At 41.3% G+C, this 17,437-nt stretch overlaps 1 protein-coding gene and 1 pseudogene across 7 annotated transcripts in view; one reads left to right on the top strand and one right to left on the bottom strand.

Moving 5' to 3' along the window:
- Window positions 1–17,437, bottom strand: part of TFDP2 (transcription factor Dp-2) — a 175,004-nt gene that overhangs the window by 11,899 nt on the left and 145,668 nt on the right. For 5 of the 7 annotated variants that reach the window (XM_060099580.1, XM_060099582.1, XM_060099583.1 and 2 more), the window contains 4 exons: window positions 14,716–14,878; window positions 8,672–8,818; window positions 5,814–5,882; window positions 1,524–1,675 (listed from right to left, as the gene is read on the bottom strand). In XM_060099580.1, coding sequence (XP_059955563.1) covers window positions 1,524–1,675; window positions 5,814–5,882; window positions 8,672–8,818; window positions 14,716–14,878 — 531 coding nt within the window. The remainder of the gene's footprint in view (window positions 1–1,523; window positions 1,676–5,813; window positions 5,883–8,671; window positions 8,819–14,715; window positions 14,879–17,437) is intronic. The other 2 variants (XM_060099581.1, XM_060099579.1) reach the window with 1 other exon arrangement.
- Window positions 11,634–11,956, top strand: LOC132491351 (protein FAM32A-like; annotated as a pseudogene).

Here is a 17,437-nt window from a genome sequence, read left to right as displayed (position 1 = left end):
TGCAATCAAGACAGGGAAGCAACACTGCCAGAGAAAAGAGTGGGAAAAACCAGGAATGGTAAAGCCCCACGGTGACGCACTAGCTCTAAGAGGCGAGAAGTTCCAGCCCCCAGCACAGTCCTAGGCTATGCCTCTGGCACTGATGTGGTTACTGAGCCCTCTTTTGCTCTCAAACGTGTCCCAATTTGGGTAAGTTATATGCTGACTCCTTGGAAAAGCAGCTAATATTTACAAAGCACTTTCCATGAGTCAGACCTCTTAGAGGCATAATCTTATTTAATCCTCACACCATGGCTAAGGAAACGACAGAGGCCCTGGCATCATCCCCATTTGTTCTTTGGACACAGAGCTTTGAAGCAGTTAAATGGGGGAGCCACAACCCACACTTATGTCTGCCTCACGCTGCACCCTATGCCCTTAACGACCTCGATGCTGGTCACAGCCTGAAGACCACTACTGTTCTCATGAAGGGTAAAATAAGTTACAAATAAATTCTGTATTTTGAAAACTGCTATTTCTCACTTACTATGATAAATATTGCCACCAATCTTAGTTAAAGTGAAAAACATGCTGGTGGGAATGTAAACTGGTGCAGCCAATGGAAAACAGTATGGACGTTCCTCCAAAAATTAAAAATAGAACTACCATATGATCCAGCAATCCCACTTCTGGGTATACGTCTAAAGGAAATGAAATAACTATCCTGAAAAGATATCTGTACTCCATGTTCACTGACTGCAGCATGACTCATAATGGCCGAGGCATGGAAACAACCTGTGTCCATCATCGGATGGGTGGATAAAGAAAATGTGGTGTACTTAGAAAATGGGATATTCAGCCATAAAAAAAAGAAGGAAACTCTGCCATTTGCAGTAACATGGATGATAGACCTTATACGTGGATCTTAAAAACCAAACTTGTAGATGCAGAGAACAGACTGGTGGTTGCCAGAGGTTGGGGGTGAGTAAAATGAAAGACGGTCATAAAAAGTACAAACTTCAAGTTATAAGATAATAGGAAAGCAAGCAAGCAGAGAATGCATCTAGCACTTTCACGTCTATTCATTCATCATAAACAGAAGCACACTCAAATATGATACAGCAAAACAAACGACTGCTTTAGTGCCGCCATGTTGATCTCAACTATCTCCACTGTACATGGTGACAGTAATCACTAGTGAACCTACCTTGTCCCAGACCCCAGTGATGCTCTACTTTACCGCAGTGACTTGCCCAGACTTATACCATATACATGTACATACATGCACATCCTGACTTGGGCACCAGTATGCCTGTAGCACTGGCAGCACAGTGCCAGGCTCAAGAGAGGGGCTGCGGAGGGTGAACGAGGAAGCGCTCGCTAGTAGCTGACAGCACTCTACGTCTGAAAAGCTGTTCCATGACCCCAAGGAAGTGAGCCTTGGGGCGCTCAGATAATGGGTACGACCTTCTTTATTTGGCAAATGACAGGAATCAGGTTAACAGAAGGTCAGCCCTGCCCTCTGCGGCTGGTTCTCCACTTACTTGTCACTTGAGATGCTGCAGTCTATGACTGTTTTTCTGCTTGTATTGATGATTATAAAGGGCAGCTGAATGGTGGAGTTCACAGCTGGAGGGCCCTGGTTCTGCTGTTCGTTTTGCCGATTTCTCTGTACCAGGTTTTTGAAAGCGATTTGCTGTAATGATGAACAAAATTACACATACAGTTATTTAACGTGGATAAGTGAATTGGAACTAAATGAATTACATACATTTAAAATATAGTTTTAAAATTAGAGCATTTAAAGAGGCCCTTCACCTACGAGTTAATTAAAATTAAACATTTAAGAAAAAAGATTAGAATGATCCAACTCAATAAATATATTTCGAGGGAAAAAATACACATTTAAATGGTATCTAACATATCCTAATACAAAAAAATGGGGCCCATGGTTTCCATCAAGCATAGAAACAGGATCTTACACATCTGGGAGAGCCAGTGGCACCTGCAACTCTTCTTAGAGTGACACAGCAAAGGACTTGTTTTCTGTTTATCTAACACAGACTCCTGAGAGTCTAGGGTTAAATATGCCCCTTAGATTGTCTAGCCCAGAAATATGCAAACTTTATAAAGCCACAGAATGCTTTCTTCAAGTGAAATCTTCTGGGACACCCACTGTTTGTAAAACAGATGAAAGCATCCTTGCTCTGGTTGGCTGCACTGGGGCTGAGTCCTGAGCCCCGCCAGCTCTGCCCTCATTCACCACTTAGGTTCCTTCACAGAACTTCTAAGCATCTTTAGGGCACAGTTTGGAATGTGGCCCAAGCCCCTCCCCACCTAACATCTTCCAGATAAGGGAACTGAGGCTTAGCATTGATTATAAGGTATATAAGGCCTGAATCTTTACAATGAATTTTGCTGCTACTTTTAGTTACAACCATTAATCAAAAGTCAGAGACCCTACCACCCCCTTTTATTTATTTATTTAAATTTATTTTATTTTATTTATTTTTGGCTGTGTTGGGTCTTCGTTGCAGTGCGTGGGCTTCTCACTGCGGTGGTTTCTCTTGTTGCAGAGCACGGGCTCTAGGCGCACGGGCTTCAGTAGTTGCGGCACGTGGGCTCAGTAGTTGTGGCTCGCGGGCTCTAGAGCACAGGCTCAGTAGTTGTGGCGCACAGGCTTATTTGCTCTGCGGCATGTGGGATCTTCCCAGACCAGGGATCGGACCCGTGTCCCCTGCATTGGCAGGTGGATTCTCAACCACTGTGCCACGAGGGAAGCCCCCCACCCCCCTTTAAATAAGGCAAACGTATCTCAGAATTCCACAGCTAGAAAGACCTTACGCAGCCGGAGTCTTTCATCTACTTGTGGAACAGATACTGGTTTAAAAAGCTCCTGAAGTCACAGCCTTTCAACCCTTCCATCAGCGTGTTCCCTCTTCTCACCCAGTAGTGATGCATTTAAATTATTTTCTATGTTTTAGCAACCTTATCCTACGAGTGTTTATGTTAGGTCCTGGGTCTTAACTGAAGCTTGATTAAGATGACTGTCATCTTCAAATGGCTGGGCGCTATCTCCCTAGAAAGTAAACATTTACTCTTTTAAAATGCACAGAACAGAAGGGAAACCAGCTCATTCTAGCCCTGACCGTGTGTCCAGAATCGTCACTGTCAACACCGTTCATTACCAAACATGGCTTAAATCATACTTATTAATTTGTTCTTTTCTGCTGCCAACGAACGAAGGCTATTTTATATTCAATGCTGAAACTGTAAAACTGGGAAAAAGAATTTTATGTTTGAATACTTCTGCCTAGCTTCCTTACTCTTCTAGAAAAAGCATCTCGGAGACACCCCCATACTTTTCCTAGCTTTGTGGTCCTAGTGCCGTGGGAGGGCCTTGGTAGAGGGGGGAATATAAACAGCGGTAAGTAAAAGTTCTTATATATGTATGATTCATTGTTAAATACTGTGTACATTTAATAGCATCAAAGATTTTTCTTGTGCAAAGCACTGTGAATACAGATATAATGTTATTTGGATAGTAAAAAGAAAAATCATTTCCCATTTGTTCTGGACTGATTTCCTTATTTGTGGCCCTTTGATTTCCTTCAGCCTTTTGTTCTTTTCCAGGCTCATTAACATCTATTTCAGAGGCTAAGCAGCTTCAGGTGTATTCAGACATTCATTTTGCCCTGCATTAGTAGCTCTGGAAAAGATTTACTGGCTGGAAGGGACAAGGATACAGACAAAAGTAGGGCATCTAGATTATCTGTGGGCAGAACCTACTCACACCATTCCTCTCCCACCTCACCAAGGACGAGAGAGAAGCGGTGCCATGTAAGTAAAAGTGACCTGGGTCATGTGATGTCAGTAGCTGTGACCTTCACTTGTTAAAAAAAATTAAGCTAGCTTAGCCGCAGCGAGGCAAATTTTTCCTGTTTAGGGACAACTTGCTTAATTTTACGAGGAAGAAATAAGCTGTATGTCTACCAGAAGATTAGAAGTTACACTTGGGGTTTCACTTTAATGTTTAGAGAGACTTGCTTTTATAAATGTTGACAGCTACGTTGTGCCTGGGTTGAAATCTTCCATAAACATTTGAGAGACACTAGAGGAACAGAAACTCAGGACTTTAAAAAAAAAAAAAGCAATGTTCGTTGTATAAAGATAAACAGGGGAAAACATATTCCAGTTCATCCTCTGTGCTGGCCATCTAGGGATGGGAAAGCCCCACATACATGAGGGCGATTCTGCCCAGCGCAAGTCTTTCTGATAAACATAATTACAGGCATACCGATAAACAGGTTTTTATAATAACATATGCCAAAAATCAAGCTCCAAAATGTTCCCTGAGGGTTTTGAGGAAATGTGAGGAAGGCCCAGCACAGGGTTTCAGGGTCTGTGAGTTGGGAGGGAAATGCTGCAGGTACCGCAGGGACAGGGACGACAGAGAGGCAGCCGGGGAGGGTGGCGGCAAGGCAGGCCAGGTCTCTCAGCAGGCAGAGCCGTACGGGGAGCAGCACGGGAATAAACTGTCAGCTTCCAAGTTTTGTTTTTCTTTTAAGCTGCAGCATGCTCTCTTCCAACAAAGCCTACTTTGGAAATCCAGTATGAAAAATACGTAAGATGCCTGCCCCCCCCCCCCCCCCCCCGCCAACAGGGGCCAGTGTGAGCTGCAGACACAGAGCAGCAAGAAGGCGGTGCCTAATGAGGAGGGAACATGATGGCGGGGCCGCCTGTGTCGCGGGAGCCTGTCCCGTCCGTCTGCTGCTGCTCCCCTGCCCCGCTTCCTCCCCTCCTTCCTCCCCAGACCACGCACAGCTGTGGAAGGGCTAGCGGTCTCCTCCTTCCTCTCTGATGTGTACGTAAAATGTGAAAAACAAACGAACAAAGAAAAAGACACACACGTCTAGAAAGTGAAAAACAAAAATGTGGAACATGTAGGAATACTTAACCTATTCTGTCCATGAGACAAAGTGAGTATTTTAGGAGAAAAAAAAAAATGTTACAATTATTTGGTAATTTATTGCTTCCTTTATTTCTTAAAAGTAGATTACACCAAAAATGAAATAGGACCTATGGTTGTTCAAATCCACATGGATTTCATGATTGGTTGAAAGCTTTTCATATAAAGATAATTTGCTGATTAAAAACAAAAGTATAAAGACTCGTTGGCTCATTTTACAAAGTTTTTCTGATTGGACTGAAAATGATACACTGTTCTGCTCAAAGTGAATTTTTACACCAACTGCCAATTACCAAAAATAGAAAAAAAAAGGTCCATCTACCCTGTGATTTTACCTCACATGATTTTATACAAGGCCTCTACGATATTTTTTTTAATTACCCAGATTCTAGACAGTTATCAAAAAAAAGCATAAATACAGGGATCCTCATTACACTATAAAATTTCATTTTCCTAAACAGAAATGCATTTTAAGTTTTGGTATTTCTACAAAGCTTATTATGTTATAATGTCACTTACAGATAATAAGTATTACAGGTGGATTAGATTATTTTACTCAAAGCGCCTAAAATTTAACTAGCCTTACTCCTTGATGTTCCAAATAAGGGCTAAAATAATTTCTGTTCAGAGTAAGGGTAAGAGTCAAAAGTAAACTGTTGCATAATATGTTCCACGTCAGAGCTGCTGTGAGGCCCTCTGATGTCGGGGAGCACGGTGATGAGCTCGGGCGTGGCAGAGGCTGCCCTAGCAAGGCCCCACCAGATACTCAAAGGCACCCAAAGCAGAAAACGCTGACGCGAAGCAAGGAAGGGGAGAGGCAGGATACAGGCAGAGAAGGTAATGAAACACCCCCCCGCTTCTTTACCTGCAGGAGAAGTTCCTGAAGCTGGGCCCGCTTCTGCTTTATCCGTTCTATCCGCCTCTGCTTCTCGATCTTTAAAACACAGGTTACAAAACAGCATGAACATATGCAGAGTAGAAAGTACTGCTCGCTTTTCAGGTCCCAGTTCTAAGATATCGAGAATTTTCCTTAGAGACACTCAACCCATCTTAACTACGAACATCAATAAAGGCAAATCACACCTTCTGGGTCTGGGTGAGCAGGCAGGCAAGACAGCAGAACTGTGGCAACTGCCATCATAACGACAACCATTCCCTGAGTGAACACTTGCTCTGCAGTACCTGTTGCTATTTATCACAGAGGTGCTTATCAGAGTAACAGCTAACACGTGGTGAATACCTACTCTACTTGCCAGCACTCAGCTGAGCCCTGGACACATGTTCTCTTAATTCGTCTTCACAAAACCCTAGAGGTAAGCATTGCTGTTACCCTTCTGCAGTAAGGAAATGGAGGCACAGAGAGGGTTAAGTAACTGCCCAAGGTCACACAGCTGGTGAGTGGCAAGAGCCAGGATTTGAACCTAAGCCACCTGGTTTCAGAGACCCTATTATTAATTCCTTTGCTCTATGAACCGCCAAGAATGAGGTAAGATATCATTTAAGATCTCCGTTTAACTGCCTTTTAAACAGGCACAGCTGCTAATACAGAGAGGCTACATATTCAACGCGAAATCCCTACTTGTTGTAAGAAACATGCTTATGGGACAAATTTCCCAGCTTCAAATAACTATTATTTTCCTCACTCTCACAGCTACCTAGAAAACATATATTGGGGTCTGAAGTTCCCGTAGATGAATTCCTCACTGTGTTTTGGGGCAAAAGCCAATGACATCTAATAAGACATTTTTCTTATCTACTCCAGCAGTGTATTTCTTTTTCTTTTTTGGTGGGGGGGAGGGCTGCGCCTTGCAGCATGCAGGATCTTAGTTCCCCAACCAGAAGCACAAAGTCTTAACCGCTGGACCACCAGGGAAGTCCCATAAATATGTTTTGTTTGTTTGTTTGTTTTGGCTGCGTGGCTTGCAGGATCTTAGTTCCCCAGCCAGGGATGGAAGCCGGGACCACAGCAGTGAGAGCGCCGAGTCCTGACCACTGGACCGCCAGGGAACTAAGCAGCGTCTTTCTTGTTTGCTCCCCATCTAGTCCGCACCGAGAGTTTCTCTCATGGTGCCTTCGAACCACTACCACACTTGAGTCCTAAAGCACTGAAGACCCACTGTAAAATCTGTGCTCTCTCCCATTTGAAAACACGCTGCAGGGGCTTCCCCCTGTGTCTGAAGCTGTGACAGGGCAGCCCCCATCTGCCCCTCATGCTCTGCACCCAGCCAGCCCAAGCTGTACTGACGCTGCCTCTAAAACACTTCTGCAGCCTTACTGCCGCAGCCAGAGCTCAGCCCCTCTCCGACCCAGCCGCCCTCATGTTCCCTCCTCATCTTCCTGTCAGTTCAACTTCCAACCCACTAGTAGAGTGACCCTTGAGAACACACGCCCTCAGCCCTCTTCCTTATCATTCTCCAGCAGCTTCGGCTGTTTATAGGATCAGGTCCCTACTGCTTTAGCACTCAGAAACCTATGCCCTCTCTCCTCGCCTGTACCCTGGCCACACCCACTGCGGGCACGCCCTCTTCAGCCGGCCTCAGCCCAGGCGGTGCCTCTGGCTGGAGAGCCCTCCCTGCCCTAAACCACTTGGCAAACTCCTACCCTCCCTCAGGACTGAGCACAGGGATTTCTTTTTCTTGGTTAAAGCCCTCCCTTATCTCCCTTTCCAGAGAATCTGTACATACTTCTTTCACAGGAGTCATCACATTTCTGGTTAACTCCTTCTACATTTCTGCTCTCCTCAATTAGTATGAAAGTTCCTTGGGGTCAGAGATTTTGTCTCATATAATCTTTGTTTAAGCACATGGTAGATGCTAATAGATTACTGCTTACTGAGTTTTTGTTATTGGCTTAATCTTACTGGTAATTAATATAACCCTCAAATTTCACTCTATCAGGAGGAGAGAAAAGGACATATCCACCGTAGCACATGAAGAACATTATTCTAGAACTTCTGATGACTGCCTGGTTTCTCCCTCCATCCACAAGTGTAATAATACCAAATTTTTTTGATTTGCTGGAGGGAAAAAGGGACAAAAAAATCGCACAAAGTCAACCATATTCACCTCTAAAGCTGTAGTCAGCCTTGGTCTATTACCTTTAATGGCCATGACAGTAAAATTATGTCAAATCAATTTAGAAATAGTATGTCAGGACACATGCTCACTTAGGAAAGATTTTGTCTAATGATTAAACTTAACAGAATAAACAATGTTTTGGCATACATCATCCACAAATTCGTGTAAGCTGAACATTCCAATAAGGATTCAAATGAAACACCATACCATTCTGTTGCCACTGATTCTAGAGTCAAAGGTTAAATACAAGAAATAAACAGCCAACTTGATCCATTTTTTTGGATGGATACAGCAAACATTTCATCAAATAAGATAGCATTTCTATCACACGAGTCACCAAACATTTATTAGTAGAGTGCTCAGAATGAAATTAGAATAAAATAAAGATCTCCAAAAAACAGTAAAAATCAAGTCATTTAATTTCTCTGTCCCTCGGTTTCATCAGGACATGAGTCAGACTAGACCTCTCTAAATCTCCTTCCAGTTCTAAAATTCTACATAGAAGAATCTGCTAAAAAAAGGGGGCACAGTATACATGAACGAACAATTAGGAATATTTTAATACTATGTGATTATATCTCTAAATTAAAATGTCTCTGATGTAAAAGAAAGCAAACTACTATCTGTAAAGATTTTCCTCACTTACCTCCAGGTTTTGACATTCCTGAGCAGAATTGGTAGGCAAGCCGATCCACTTGATTTCTTTTTTTTCCTTTGAAATTATGTTCATTGCCATTAGCACATTTAAAGCATCATAAACTCTTCGCCTAATGTTCTTCTGGTCATAAGCCTGCTAAAAAATATTTTTATTGAGTGATAAATTTTAAAGGTTAAGATACAGTCACAGGATATTAGAATATTCAATTCATATTATTATAATATCTTCAAAGACCTGAAAGAACTGTACACCCAGTGAAAGCATCCTTCAAAAGTAAAGATGAACTAGATACTTTCAAGCCATCTAAAACATAAAACAATCTTAAAAATAAAGATTATGTTACCAACAGATCTAAATTAAACAATACTAAAGGGCCTTCCTTAGGTAAAAGAAAGATAATCTAAGATGGGAGCTTGGAGATGTAGGATGGAGTGAAGACCAACTCTAAAGGTAAATCTCAATACTCACTGTATAAAACATAATATCTTGTAGAGTCTAGAATAGATATAGAACTAATATACATGACAATAATAGTATATATATGAGAAAGGCGTAATGAAGTTAAAGTGGCTAAGGCCTTGCAGTGCCTAGGAGGATATCAGACTTTGAAAAGTCAAGGATCCATGTTATAAGCTCTAGTAAACAGTGCTTCTCAAAATGCGGTCCATGCACTAGTGCTGATCTGCGAACTATTACTAAAATACAATGAAAATAGTGAACTTGCACCAAAATATAATTACACAGATCACTACACACACTCTTTAGTTCAGCTGACTTTTTTTGGGGGGGGGGGCGGTTAGCAAGACTTCCTTAGTGAAGGAAACTGTGTTAACTTACATTGTGGAAAAGCCCCTTATCTCACTGTGCACAGGTGGGTCCTATGAACCAAATCCAATCAATCCATGAAAATAAAGGATGGTGGAGCACTGAATCAATTTAAATATAGAACTAAACTTAAATAAATGGGAGACTTAAGTTATAGAACCGAATGTAAACATTAGAAATCCTGACACTGTAGAAATAATGATAATAAAACAACAAATATCAGAAGGAGGCAGCAAAGGAAGTCTGCTGATTTCCTCCTCTTTGATATTGGAAGGGGCATGAATTCAAAGCAGATGAACTAAGTAACAATTTGGGCACAATATATTCATTTAAAGTCATAAAAACAACAATAATAATAATATTCTTTTAACAACTGCCACTAATATATTCAATCTGAATCCTGTGGTAGAGGGGAAAACTGGGAGATGGGAGTAAATAATAGGCATATTGATTTATTTTTCCCTCCATAATCAACAGATACTGGTCTATAGGTGATAACTTAAGAAATAAAATTCTGAAGTTACTTAAAGTTGTAAAAAAAAAAATTTAAAGAACTACAGACTACAAACCTTCCAAATTATCAGAAAAAAAAAAACAAAGCAGTGAATAAACAGAAAAAAACTCCAACCCTTGCTTATATTCGGGAGTGGGGTGGGTAGTTAGTAAAAATGTATGTATGTTAGATGTTGAGAAGTGCTAGGAAGAAATGCCTCATTGTAGTGACAGCTGAGTGAAGATTCGGTGGAGAGGAGAGAGAAACCATATGGATCCCTAGCAAAGAGTATTCCAGGCAAAGGAAACAGCAAGTGCAATGGCTTGATTAGGAGCATATCCACGAAATGTGTGGCTGGAGTGTAGTAACTGAGGGAGTGGATAGTAGATGAGAGGTAATGCTAGGCCAGGTCACACAGGGGCTGGGGGACCATTTAGAGAACTCTGAAGCTCACTGAAAATCAGAATGTCATATACTTTTTTTTTTCAAGTGCCCAGGGAAATTAAACGAAAAAGACATCACCACATAATGGCTCACAAGAAAAATCTCAAAGCAATCCCCCCAAAAATGAAAAAGTTCAACTCACAATTTCTGATCATAGGTAATAAAGGTAAAAATTCATGACAATGAACAAAAATTCCTACCACCTGGAACTATAAGAAACTTTTCTAATGCAATTCTTAGGTCAAAGAGGAAAGTAAAACCAAAGTTATAGAATATCTAAAGAATAACATATGGGAATCAATGGGATATGGCTAAAGCCATGCACAAGAGGAAAAGTCGGGACTTCCCTGGTGGTCCAGTAGTTAAGAATCAGCCTCCCAATGCAGAGGATGCAGGGTTCGATCCCTGGTCAGGGAACGAAGATCCCACATGCCGCAGGGCAACTAAGTCTGCACACCGCAACTACTGAGCCCATGCACTCTGGAGCCTGCGTGCCACAACTAGAGAGAAGCCAGCATGCCACAATGAAGAGCCCGTGCACCGCAACAAAAGACCCCACATGCCACAATGAAGATCCCGCGTGCCACAACTAAGACCCAATGCAGCCACATACATACATACATAAATAAATGGAAAAGTCACAGCCATAAAGACTTTCATTACTAAACAAAGATAATAAAAGTAAATAAAGTATACATCACAGTCTGCAGGGTAGAGAAATAACAAAATAACTTTGGGAAAGAGAACAGACTATTAAGTACAGATTAAAAACAGAAATCAACTGCAAAACAGGTGGTCAATACAAACAAATCTAAGAGATGTTTGGGTTTTTTTTATTTTGGAAATATAATTGCAAATAATTTTGAGAGCATGGATGAAATGGAGGATATTCTAAGAAAACATAAAATACCAAACTGACTCTTAATGGAGAAAGCAATTGTAAACAGACTAATTACCAAAAAAGAAATCGAAAAAGCTATCTAAACTCTACCCCCCACCAAATCACCAGGCCTAGATGGTATCTCAGGTGATTTCTATAAAATTTCAGGGACCAGAACTAGATATCCAATGCCATTAAATCTGTGATGGAGTAAAGAGAAAGAGAAAACCTCTAAATTCATTTTATAAAGCCAGCATAACACTACTAATCAAAATTGCCAAGATGGTACTGAACTGCAGACGGGCACCATGGAGGCCTGCGAGCAGGTCCAAAAGGGGCCCTTGAAGCTGAAAGGTGTCGCAGAGCTCAGCATGACCAAGCAGAAGAAGAAAAAGGATAAAGACAAGGCAAAACGCCTGGAAGCGATGGGAATGAGCATAAAGAACAAGGAGAGGAGGTGCGGCCTGGAAAAGTGGACCCCGGCCCAGGTGGCCTTGGAGGAGATGCAGCAAATGGAGAGGATCCTGAAGAAAGCATCCAAAACCCACAAACCGAGAGCACAGGACTCAACAGAGACCTGGACACACTCACGGAGCACTACGACATGCCTGGAGTCAGCTGGGAAAAGTAGCTGCCCTGCCCCAGGGTATGGAGTGGCACGGAAGGAAAGCAGAGGGCAAAGCTGGGGTTATGTTTGGTGCCTTTGGTATTTTCCAGAAACATTCTTTTACACACACCCTTGTGTCTTCTGCTGAGACAGCGCTTTTCAAAGCAGTGTGTCTTCACTCCGGACTTGATTAAAGTAAGACTGTCCTTTTATTCTATTTGGATTTCTTGGTAGCACATAGGAGGTCAACCATCTCAGTTTGGAATGGGGATTTTTGAAAGTTTATGCAGAGATTACGGTTATTCCTGGGTAAGTGCCATGGAAAAGTGTTTCCACCCCTGCGCTGCATCTACCTCTTTGACAGCCATCCAGCTGCCTTTGCCTGCATGAGGCTGACTCCAGAGGATAAGGAGCTAATGCCAGGGTAGCCTGCAGCACGTACACCCCTTTAGGGCCCTGCATGGGCTGCCCTGCCAAGCTCCCTCTAGCTTGGGCCTTCTGCTCTTCCACCAAGAGCCTGGGGAAGCTGTTTGAAGCTTCGTGGCCTTCAGTCGGCCTCCCCAGCCACCTGGCCAGTGAAGACAAGGCAGCCTGGGCAGCAGAACCACCACCTAAGGCGAGGACGGAATATACCCCTTGTCCCTTTCTGAATCTGGGCCAGCTCGTAGCCTCTTCTCCCAATACTCCATTCCCGACATGTCTAGTGAGTGTAGTCAAGGCAGACGTTGCTAACCAAGTAGAGCATTCTTTGTAACAGAACTCAGACACAGTCTGCTTCCCTACTCTCAACGCTAAGATTGAAGTAATTCCCGTATTTATTCAGACTTGGCACGTTAATGTGTTTGGCGTTCCTGGCCTAAGGATACCTCAGCGGTGACGGGACCAAGGCGGCAGAGTCCCAGCACAGACAGACATGGGTGCAGTCAAAAAGGAGGACCCAGGTTCTGATGCTGGAGAACCAGGAACTTTGAAGGCCTGCGTGTACTCACTGGATACGGATCAAACTGCATATGCTACTGGGAGAAATGTCTGTGTTGACAAACACACTGAAAGAATCACAAAGACAGAAGAGAAACCAGTCTGGGACTCATATGTGAACTGCAGAATAAAGGGGAACAAGTTATTAAAAAAACAGCAAAGATGGTAAAAACAAAAGTAGAAAAAACCCTCACCAATCTCATTCATTAATACCAGTGTAAAAATCCTAAAATTTCAGGAAACTATCCAGAATTTGATTAAATTCAGCATCCATTCCTAATTGTTTTAATTAAGAAAAAAGAAATAAACATTCATTTAAAAATTGTTATGGTTACTATCATCTCAAAATAAAACCTTTATCATAATTAAGGTTGCAAACTACAAATATTTCCACTAACGTCAAGAAGTAAAGACTCAATATGACCACAGTTACTACCATTACTTAATACTGTTGTGGAAAACATGTAGTATGACTACATTTAAATAAAATGCAAACTGATTTATAATGATAAAAAGCATATCAGCAGTTGCCTGGGGACAGAGGGAGAGGGAGGGATGGATGACAAAGGCAGGAAGAGCCTTTCGGGGGTGATGTAAGTGTCCTGTGTCTTGATTATGGTGGTGATGACACAGGTACATACAACTGTCAAAACTCACTGAAGTTTACACTTGAAACGAACACATCTTATTGTATGTAAATCAGTCCACAATAGATAAGGAAAAAACGATCTAACTCTACACTTAAGACATGTGTATTGCCCTCCCTGCATGTAATTTTATCTCCATTTTTAAAAAGTGAGAATGATTTATACGTGCTAAAAAAGAGGCTCTAAGATAAATATTGTTAAGAAAATAAAATTAAAAATGAAGCACGCAGGCTTTCCTGGTGGCGCAGTGGTTAAGAATCCGCCTGCCAATGCAGGGGACACAGGTTCGAGCCCTGGTCTGGGAAGATCCCACATGCCGTGGAGCAACTAAGCCTGTGCGCCACAACGACTGAGCCCCTGTGCCACAACTACTGAAGCCCACGCGCCTAGAGCCCGTGCTCCACAACAAGAGAAGCCACCGCAATGAGAAGCCCGCGCACTGCAACGAAGAGTAGCTCCCGCTCACAACTAGAGAAAGCCCATGGACAGCAACGAAGACCCAACGCAACCAAAAATAAATAAATAAATTTAAAAAAATAAATGAATAAAATAAAATGAAGCATACAAAAGCATCATCACATTTGTGTTTACAATAATAAAAGAAATAAATTTTATTATATATATGCATAAAGAATGTCTGGAATGCTACTCAGGAATCTGGTAATAGTGAATAGTGCCTTTGGGGAGGCAGATTAGGGTCTGTGGTAGAAGAGAGGTATTTTTTATTACATACTCTTCGGTACAAGTGAATTTTTATAAACATGTTCATGTAGTATTTTTTTAATTAAAAATGAGATAAAATTTTCTTATTGACTTAGACATGGAAGAAACTCTAAAAGGTTCAGAAATGTATCTGAAGTCATTCAAATATAAAAAGCATATTTTTAAAAAGTACGTTTCTTCAATAACCCCCAAAGACATTTAAAAAATACTTGTCCATCTTTATGTTTAAATAAATAGTAAAAGAATTCTTTCTAAGACAAAACAACAAAAAATCAAAACAACAAAATTCCCCAACAGACAATATGAAACCCTCAAGTAAAGGAGGAGTTGGGGATTCCCTAGCTTGTCTGAATCCTCGAATTGACACAGACAACCCATAGAGGTACACTGCTGTATCACTCATCACAGTCAATGTCAAGTGCATGATCTACCTACCGAATCAGCTGCCAAATGGTTATTTGAATTGGTGAACTCGGACACCAGCTCATCAGCTACTTCATTATATGATGTTGTACCTTTCCGCTGAACTTTCTCACACACTTTCATTGAAAAATGTCTCAAGCCCTTTCCATTTTTATCTCCTTTTTTGCTTCGTTTGCTAAAAGAGAAAAAAAAATTATACTCCATTATACTTATTAGAGATTTCCTTTACAAAACATAAAATAATGTGAGAAGACAGGAATTTGATAAATTTTACATTGAATTAGAGATAAGGAAATGTTTTAAACTTAATTTTTGCCTTAAAAGCCTAATAAAGTGTAAAGCTAGAGTGCTTTTCTATGCCCACTCATTTATTCAATAAATATTTACTGACCAGTTACTTACTATTATGTGCCAGGTACTGTTTTACACATTGGGAGAAGATCCGTGAAAACAACAGACAAAAACTCTGCACTTACAGAGTTTATATTCTCAATACTTATCATTTTGTATTCTATGTATGCTACAGCTTTTTTTTTTCCCACCTAAAATTAAAAGTAGCACTATTCTCAGGTTCGGTTATCTACTCAATTTTCAATCAAAGGTCATTGGTATTAATAACGAATCTACATCTTTGGTTGTTTATCTTAAGTTAGGTTAATGCCTAGGTCTAACCTTTAATAACTTAATCATTAAAATTTCAGGGGCGCAGTTTAGTTCTACTAATATCTGAGTACCAATTATATAATAGGAACTGTATTAGGGACTAGAAGTACAAAAATGATAACAGAGGCAAAATCCTTTCCCTCAATGAGTCTTGAGGCCAGAAGAGAGACAAAACAGACATGTAATGACAGATAATTCTAACATAATAACGTAAGTGCCAAGTCAGAGTTATTCACAATGTTCTATGGGAATTGGGAAGAGGGATATGTAGGCTAACTGGAGGAAGTTTTCCTGGAGTAAGAATCAGTGAAAACAATCAACAAAATGAAAAGGAAATCCATGGAATGGGAGAAAATATTTGCAAACCCTTTATGTGGTAAGTGGTTAATATCTTAAATATCTAAGAAACATCTACAACTCAATAGCAAAACAAATAACACAATTAAAAAATAGGCAAAGGACATGAATAGACATTTCTCCAAAGAAAACATACAAATGGCCAACAGGTATATGAAAAGGTGTTCAACAACACTAATCGTAAGAGGAACACAAATCAAAACCACAAGGACATATGATCTCACACCTGTCAGGATGACTATTATTAAAAAAAAAAAGATAACAAGTGTTGGTGAGAGTGTAGAGAAATTACAATAGAACACTTGCACATTGTTGGTGGGAATGTAAAAATGGTACAGTTGCTATGGAAAAAAAATATGGAGGTTCCTCAAAAAATTAAAAATGGAACTACCATATAATCCAGCAATCCCATTTCTGGGTATATACCCAAAAGAATTGAAATCAGGATCTCAAAGAGATATATCGGTCATGTTCATTGCAGCTTTATTCACAATAGTCAAGATATGGAAAACTCATAGATGGATGAATGGATAAAGAAAATGTGGGGTGTGTGTGTATGTGTGTGTGTATACACACACACACACACACACTGGAATATTATTTAGTCTTAAAAAAGAATATAACCCTGCCACATGTGACAACATGGATGAACCTGGAGGACATCATGCTAAGTGAAATAAGCCAGTCACAGAAGGACAAACATTGCATGATTCCACTTACATGAGCTATCTGAAATAGTCTAAGTCACAGAAGTGGGGAGTAGAATGGTGCCTGCCAGAGGTGGAGGGAAAGGGGAAATGGGGAGTTTGCGATGCAAAGGAACCTAGACTTTATCATATTCCATCAGTATAATTATATTCATTTATAAGTTATTTATATGTTCTACTGTGTTATGTCCATTAAGAAATAGATGCTAAATGTACTTTTCAAAAGAATAAGGACAGATGTCTACTTTCTTTTTCCCACATTCCCAATCATCTGTGCAGTACTCATTGTGGTCACAGACTACTATTGAAATACTGGGATGCTACTAAGTGGTACTGAGTAGGGGAGTGGCCTGGTGAAATGATCAGTGAGGCAGAGATTCTGGCAGCAGAGTAACTTACGAAGGGCAGAAATAGAAACAGGAAGACCTGTTGAGAGGCTACTGTAATGGCCCAGGCAAGCAATGCTGAATTTCAGGAAACTGGTAGGACTGGATAAGAAGAGATGGATTTGCAAAAATGTTAAAGATAAAAAGCAGTGGAGGACTTCCCTGGTGGCGCAGTGGTTAAGAATCTGCCTGCCAAGGCAGGGGACACAGGTTCGATCCCTGGTCCGGGAAGATCCCACATGCTGTGGAGCAACTAAGCCTGTGCACTACAACTACTGAGCCTGCACACCAAACTACTGAAGCCCGCACGCCCTAGAGCCCGCCCTCTGCAACTACTGAGCCCGGGAGGCACAACTACTAAAGCCCGCGTGCCTAGAGCCCGTGCTCCACAACAAGAGAAGCCACCGCAATGAGAAGCCCATGCACCGCAACAAAGAGTAGTCCCCGCTCGCCGCAACTAGAGAAAGCTCACGCACAGCCACAAAGACCCAACGCAGCCAAAAAAAAAAAAAAAAAAAATCAGTGGAACGAAATGATGGATTGATGTGGATTGTATGGAAGAAGAAACAGGATGATGACCCTCAAAAGGAGGGGCCATTTACTGAGATCAGGAGACAGGCA

This window comes from Mesoplodon densirostris, chromosome 5, assembly GCF_025265405.1.
Source record: "Mesoplodon densirostris isolate mMesDen1 chromosome 5, mMesDen1 primary haplotype, whole genome shotgun sequence".
NCBI classification, from domain to species: Eukaryota; Metazoa; Chordata; class Mammalia; order Artiodactyla; family Ziphiidae; genus Mesoplodon; species Mesoplodon densirostris.
Note: the sequence above shows the minus strand (reverse complement) of the source record. Positions and strands in the feature narration are given on the sequence as shown.